The 7,637-nt window shown below is 49.3% G+C and overlaps 1 protein-coding gene across 2 annotated transcripts; it reads left to right on the top strand.

Moving 5' to 3' along the window:
* Positions 1 to 688: 688 nt before the first annotated feature.
* LOC124659523 lies at positions 689 to 5,488 on the top strand. Of its 2 annotated transcripts, none has more exons than XM_047197388.1 (2): positions 689 to 984; positions 2,291 to 5,488. In XM_047197388.1, the coding sequence occupies exon 2, from the start codon at positions 2,363 to 2,365 to the stop codon at positions 5,363 to 5,365; it is 3,003 nt and encodes a 1,000-aa protein (XP_047053344.1). In that variant the 5' UTR covers positions 689 to 984; positions 2,291 to 2,362; the 3' UTR covers positions 5,366 to 5,488. The 2 variants fall into 2 exon arrangements, with proteins under 2 accessions (XP_047053344.1, XP_047053345.1); XM_047197389.1 differs by having other exon boundaries at positions 689 to 995.
* The last annotated feature ends 2,149 nt before the right edge of the window (positions 5,489 to 7,637 follow it).

Genomic DNA, 7,637 nt, shown 5'->3' with positions numbered 1-7,637 from the left:
ATAAGTGGTGAGGGGCACGACAAGCAGAACTTAGAAAAGTAAGATAAGTGAAATATGAAATGAACCCAAACTAAGGGGAGCTCAAAAGACAAGCATCAAACCATACACGGCTCATCAGATGTGAGCACAAAAAATGGCATGAATCAAAAAATAGAACATAGCTAAAATAATTGGGCTAATCAGGGAGAGTATTTTCATGTGAATTCATGGGAAGAACACAGCTAAAATAATCTCAAATTAACTACAAGAGCAACGTTAAACAGGGCACATGAAACTTGCTAGCTGATAAGTAGGAAACCTGTAAAATGTAGATTAAAACAGTCTAAAGTAAATGTCCCGTCAAAACCCGCAGCTTTCTTTCACGCATCAGATTCTGATGGGCCCCTGAGATTTCCCCACTGCGTCGCCGTCGCTCCATGCGTAGCCTTTCTTTCCTTTTCTTCACACCTAACCCGGCCACGAACCGGCTCTCGCTGTCGGGTCAGGCCCGCGCCTGTCTCCTCCTACCCACGCTAAACCAAACTTTCCTCCAGCCGCTGCCGCGTCGGCGTGGCAGCCTTGCTTAATTAATCACACTGCATCCAAGCCTAATCCCCCAATTATACCACCACCACCACCACTACTACTAATCCACTCTCTCTCCCTCTGCTCGCTCGCTCAGCTTTTGCCTCCTCTTCCCTCCCCGCCGTCGCCGCTGCTTCCCTCCTCGCCCAGCATATAAAAATCGCCCGCCGCGCCACCTCGCACTGACACCGCCGCGCCCCGACGAAATCACGCGCACATTTCACACCGGATGATGGACTTGGGCTGACCGCTGCCTCCCAATCCCAACCTACCCACAGCTAGCTACAGGCAGCAGCAGCGAGGATTCCTAGCCGCCGCCGCCGCCGACCGGAGCTGGATTCGGATCGGGATCCGCAGCGGGAGCTACCGGACGCCGCCACGCCGTGCCCCGCGGGGCTGCTGTCCCGACGGAGAAGAAATGTAAGCCGCAGGTACTTCGAATTCAAGTTCCGTCCGTTGCTTTTTTCAGCGCGAGTAATCGGTTAGTAGAGCGGATGATTGCCTTTTCTTCATTTTTGGATTATGAAGCTGTTCGTCTTGATCGCCTCTAGTCTCCTGATGAGCCGTGTTCCAGCGGTTTTCTCGGCCGGCTTTCCGCTTCGCCAGATCTGAGCGCCGTCGGCACGCGCGATCTCGTCGAGTTCGCTTTCTGCCTCTCTTCGCCAATCAGTTGGGATTGCTATCGCGAGAGTCGCAGCAGATCTGGAGCCTATCCGGCGTCGCATCATCGGCGCAAAGATTCAGCTTCGGTTGGTTGGCGCCGGCACGATTAGATCCGGCCTTGCTCTCCCCCCACCACGCGGCATTAAAAAACAAATTGTTGACGAAAGAGTTGCCATTTTTTCCTTCCCTCGCTGCTCCCGTAGGTGGTTTCTTTTCCTATCTCGGCTCGTGGCCCAGGTTGTACTTGGTACCCTGTGCTGCGCATCATCAGGCATGGGCAGCACAATTCTCCCCATCTGTTGTGTCACCGCGACAGTTATTTCCGCTGCTACCGAATCGATCGGTACAGTTGGAGCGCACGGCTCATCTCAGCCTCTTTTTCTTCTTCTTTTCTTGCTGGCATCCAGTAAACAGCATCAAAGTATCAGAGGCAATTTGGACAAGGTTTTCTTCTCTTCTCTCTCGCCTAACTGAACGTACTTGCTGACCCATTATTGAGCCATGATGGGATTGGTTTATCTCAAGGACCAATAGAATGCACCTTTGCTACAGTTCTAATTTGTCCCCTGTCTGTCCCCAAAATTCCTCATTTTCTTTCGGTTGAGTAGAAATGCGTATGTTTTGCTGCTCCTGTTTACTAGTTTTTGGTTGCTTATTCGCCCCCAGATATGGATGAAAGATTAGCCATCATATTGATCACCAAGTATTGTTCCCCAAGGTCTACTTTTAATACGTACTGGCTAGGAACAAGGGCAACTGGAGAAGGTTTTTTTTCCTCTAGACATGAATGTACTTGCTGAGCCATCATTGAGCCATGATGGATTACTTTATCTGGATTACGAATAGAACGACATTTGATACAGTTTGAATTTGTCCCCTTTCTCCAAACTTCCATCAGTTCATTTAAGCGAGTAGAATGTGCGTGTTTTACTGCTGTTCACTAGTTTGGTCGCATTATATTGGTCAGCAGTTATTGTTCCCAAATGTGTAATTTCAGTCTGTACTGGCTAGGAACTGGTTCAACATTTTCAAGTCATGATGGAGTTGTTTCTATCTTTTGCAGATACTGATTTGCACAGCGATCAGTTGAATTACAGGCTATTCTTGAGAGCTGGATAGTACTGAAAATGGGTATATGGAGCTTCAACAGGAAAGCTCCGATGTCGGGGCTTTGGTCTCGGCACCATCAAGGAACATGTCATCCTCTTCCTCGGCATTTGTTTCTGCAAACCAATCACCTTTCTTCACGCCACGGTCAATGTCTGCTCGTCGCCCGGAGCATGCACTTCCCGAGTACAATAACCCCTCGAGTGGAATTGCGCTAAAAATCAGTGACATTCTCTCTAGTGACCCACTGGTACGGCAGGAGCAGTTACCAGCAGCCAACACTAGGTTATTGCAAGACGATGCCTCTCCTCCTCCAAGCCTTTGCACTTCAAGTAATTTTGGGACTCCTGCAATTGTCTATAACAATCCCAGCTTCATTTCCACCTTCAATGGCCCATACCAAGGTAGTTCGTCAGCAACCAGCACTTGTGATCGTTCAACTCGAAAGGAAAAGCAGAAGAGGCAAGTGTATCGGAAATCTTCGTCCTCTCAACCTACAACATCAGCGGCTTCTGTCAGTAGGCTTCGGATCTATGATGTGTACATAGGATTTCATGGGCGCAAGGCTTCACTGCTGAGGTTCACTAATTGGCTTCGTGCAGAGCTTGAAATTCATGGAATCAGCTGCTTCGCTTCTGACAGGTCTAGGTGTCGGAACTCACACAGCCATGATGCTGTCGAGAGGATAATGAATGCTTCCACCTATGGAGTTGTCATCCTTACAAAGAAGTCATTTGGGAATCCTTATACCATTGAGGAGCTCAGGAACTTCTTTGGAAAGAAAAATCTGATCCCTATATTCTTTGACTTGGGTGCTGCTGATTGCCTTGCCAGAGATATCATCGAGAAGAGGGGAGAGCTGTGGGAGAAACATGGTGGTGAGCTGTGGATGTTATATGGTGGGATTGAGAATGAATGGAGGGAATCAGTTGATGCTCTTTCTAGGGTGGTAGATGTGCAGTTAGAAGCTAATGATACCAATTGGAGATCTTGCATACTGCAAACAGTTATTCTTTTGGCCACAAAATTAGGTAGGCGAGGTGTGGTTGATCGGGTGAATCGGTGGAGAGCGAGGGTGGATAAGGAGGAATTTCCTTTCCCTCGCAATGGTGATTTCGTTGGGAGGAAAAAGGAGCTCTCGCAGTTGGAGCTTATTTTGTTTGGTGATGTCAGCGGGGAAGGGGAAAAGAAATATTTTGAGCTCAAGACAAAGCAAAGAAGAAAAAGCCCTATTAGTGGGTGGTCTGTTAACAATTATGAGGAATTAAATGCAAATGAAATCAAGGGAAAGGAACCAGTTTCGTGGAAGGAGACTGAGGAAGGCATTGAGATGCAGAGGCTGGGCACTCCACTGCAGCATGGCCGACTACCAAGAGTGAAGACTGGAGGGAGGTATGGGAGGAAGAAGAAATCTACGAAGATACTCTATGGAAAGGGCATTGCTTGCATATCAGGGGAATCTGGAATGGGCAAGACAGACTTAGCTTTGGAGTACGCATACAGGTTCTCCCAGAGATATAAGATGATTTTGTGGGTTAGAGGAGAGAGCAGATACATTCGCCATAATTATTTGGCTTTGCGGACTCTTCTGGAATTAGATTTAAGCGTTGATACTCACTTGCATGAGAAAGGAAGTGACCGATGCTTTGAAGAGCAGGAAGAGGAAGCCATTGCCAAGATACGACAAGAACTGATGCGGGACATACCATATTTAGTTATCATTGATAATCTGGAGAGCGAGAAGGACTGGTGGGATAAGAGACTCATAACAGACCTTCTCCCACAATTTGGTGGCGAGACTCACTTCATCATAACAACACGCCTTCCACGTGTGATGAACTTGGAGCCAATGAAGCTTTCTTATTTATCTGGTGCCGAAGCAATGACTTTAATGAAGGGAGGTGTCAAGGAATACCCACTAATGGAAATTGATGCACTCAAGATCATTGAAGAAAAGCTTGGGAGACTCACCCTTGGCCTAGGTATTGTTGGAGCTATACTCTTGGAGCTTCCAATCACTCCAAGTAGGCTTCTGGACACATTGAATCGGCCGTCGCCCGTAAGAGATTTTTCTTGGAATGAGAGGGAAGGTAGCAGCTTGAGAAACAATGAAGTCCTTGTACGACTTCTGGATGTCTGCCTGTCGATATTTGAGCATGCAGATGGTCCTAGGAGTCTGGCAATTCGTATGGTTCAAGTTTGTGGTTGGTTTGCACCATATGCAGTTCCAGTTCATATGTTGGCTCTGGCTGCACATAAAATCCCAAAGAAGCATCGGAGGAGTCCAAGGTGGAGGAAGTGGTGGCGAACACTAACTTGCGGCCTTGCAGCTTCTAGGATGCAGAGATCTGAAGCTGAAGCAGCTGCAATGTTGATGAGGTTTGGAATTGCCAGATGCAGCGCAAAGTCTGAGTATATCCAGTTCCATGATATGATCAGGCTATATGCTCGGAAGCGAGGAGGCACAAGAACAGCTCAAGCTGCGGTCCAATCAGTGTACCTCCGAGGCTCTATCAAACATTCGTCTGAGCACCTGTGGGCTGCCTGCTTCATGGCTTTTGGATTTGGTTCTGATCCTTTCCTGGTAGAACTGAGGCCATCTGAGTTGATGTTCTTTGTGAAGCAGATTGTCGTGCCACTTGCGATAAACACATTCATCACATATTCCCGATGTAATGCCGCATTGGAGCTGCTGCGGCTGTGCACCGATGCATTGGAACGTGCAGCTGAATCCATGCTTTCTCAAGCTGGTAAATGGAGAGAGACATCATTATCCTGCTTTAAGCCAGTTCAGTCAGAGGCCCAGTACACCTATCTTTGGCAGGAGCTGGCTCTTCTGAAAGCTTCTGTATTGGAAACACGGGCGAAGCTGATGCTCAGAGGTGGACAGTATGACACTGGAGATGACCTGATACGGAAGGCCATATTCATCCGCACTTCCATCTGCGGTGAGCAACACCCCGACACGGTTTCGGCTCGAGAAACCCTCAGTAAACTAACAAGGCTTCTTACAAACGTCCACCTTAGTTGATCCATACTAGCTTAGGACTTCACCCACCACCCATATATTATTCTTTTTAGTGTGGCTTTTTTCATAATCGCCGTACAAAATGCCCCCAGAATATCAGATAACAAAGTAAATTTGTCTTCATCATTTCCACCTTTTTTTTTCATTTGTTGCTGAATGTAACCTATGTTATTCGATTCCTATTAGGTCTCTCTTCAGGGTTGTATCAATATATGTTGGCTTTGCAGTCAGCTGCTGTAGTGCTCTTAACTAGGACATTGTACTTGCAAATGCATGCACATAGGATTTTGAATTGTAAGTTCCGTCCTGTCACATGATAAGATGTCATGATTTTGTTCGACGAAACTGCCATCTGGTAGAGAATCAGCTCTGATGAGAAATGCTGTCGAATTGACGCATGAACTGTGCATTTGCCGTGTCGAACATTGTTGCTGTGATGCTTCTGAGCTTGCTTTGCATAGTTGTATGCTACCACTAGAATTAGGTAGAAGAACATGTGGCCCTTGTACTTGCATCATGCTGTTGTCCACGAGCCCATGTTCCCTCTCTCATCAATGAATATATATAACACATCTTATTTGTCCCATATCGATGTTCGCTTTTTTAGTACTGTACTTGCCCAACTTGTTGAAGGATATTAAACAATATATCAATATTTTTGTTTTAATGCTATAGGGTAATAACATCCAAGCGTGGAGCTCTAGCTGGCATTTTTTGCTAATATATGAAACGAGAAACCAAAACTAAACGAACGTTTTTTTTTTTCATGTGGACGTATTCATTCATTTGTCATACATCTGTTCTAACGCTGCAAAGTTGTATGCTGTCATCATGCATTAGAGCATCTCCAGTCGCGTCCCCCAAACCGCGCCGGATTGAGCGTTTGGGGGACGTGTTTCGTTCGTGCCGCGTTTGGGGGACGTCGCTCCCCAGCCGCGTCCCCCAAACGCCGCCCCCAAACATTTAAAATAATTTTTCTGGCATTTTTATTTCAATTTCCACAAACTAATACATAATTTGGAACGTGGTTTACACGAAAACACAGTTTGGAACATGGTTTTCCACAAACTAATACATAGTTTGAACCATGGTGGACACAAATATAAAATATTGCAAAGAAACTAAACCTAACTAGGCCGTGCATCGAAGGTTTCGTGTGTTCGCTGCTAAGAAAGAACACTCGAGGGCACACCCGATCACCTAAACTGGAAAATCCAGCGGGAGGATGGTGCCCTTGTTGGTTCTACCGATGAGGCGAACAGGCGAAACCTCCGTGCACGTATTCGCTGCGAAGAAACAACACTCATTCGGTCGTCCTCCTCGTCGGTGCTGTCGTCGTCCCTGTCGACGTGGTAGTCCCGGAGGCAGCGCCTCTCGTCGAAGACCTTGACGCTCATGTCCCTGTTGCCGAAGTAGGAGAACACGAGGATGAAGCCGGCCTCGAGGCCGCGGTGGCGCGCGAACTTCTCCCGGCCGATGTTGAGGTACATCTTGCCGCGCGCGTCGTAGATCGCCTTGACGATCCACCGGCGGTAGCCGCACGAATGCTCCCGCGGATGCATCGTGCGCGGGCGTACGCCGCCGACGTACTCGGCGAAGGAGTCCGGCAGCCTCCGGATGCCGCGCGGGTCGCCCTTGAGGACGTGGACGAACTCGAACGGGACGTCCGGCTCCACGTCCATCTCCGACGATGAAGACGACGGCGTGGGAGGCGACGGCGGCGTTCGAGCTGTGCCGCGGCCACGACCACGACCACGACCACGGCCGCGGCCGCGAGGTCGGCCTCCGCCTCTACCGGACATAGCGTCGAGTCTTGTTGAGAGATGGTGGCGGCTAGGGTTTGGGAGAGAGGCGCTAGGGTTTGTGTGTGAGAGGGACGATGAGAGGCGCCCCTTTTATAGGCCGGAGGGAGGCGGAGGAGCGGTGGCGCTCATTAACGCCGGCACGCGAGCTAGGCGCGACGGGACGCGTCGGCTGCGCCCTCTGCGGGAGCTGCACCGTCGGCTGCGCGCCAATAACTTCCGTCGCGAGGTAGGCGACGGTTAGGTTTAAATTAAGCGTGCCGCCGACGCGTCGGCCCCGCCACTCCCGCCTCGCTTTCGTTGTGTCCGGCGTCCCGGTGCGTCCCCTGTGGGACGGGGACGGGCTCGGGGCGCCGGACACCATATAGGGGCGCGCCGGACAAAAAAAGGCTTTGGGGGACGCGGCTGGAACGCTTTTTTTTGTCCGGCGCGTCCCAAATCGTTTTGGGGGACGCGACTGGAGATGCTCTTGG

This window comes from Lolium rigidum, chromosome 6, assembly GCF_022539505.1.
Source record: "Lolium rigidum isolate FL_2022 chromosome 6, APGP_CSIRO_Lrig_0.1, whole genome shotgun sequence".
NCBI lineage: Eukaryota > Viridiplantae > Streptophyta > Magnoliopsida > Poales > Poaceae > Lolium > Lolium rigidum.
The sequence above is the reverse complement of the archived record's forward strand: the minus strand, read 5'-3'. Positions and strand labels throughout refer to the sequence as shown.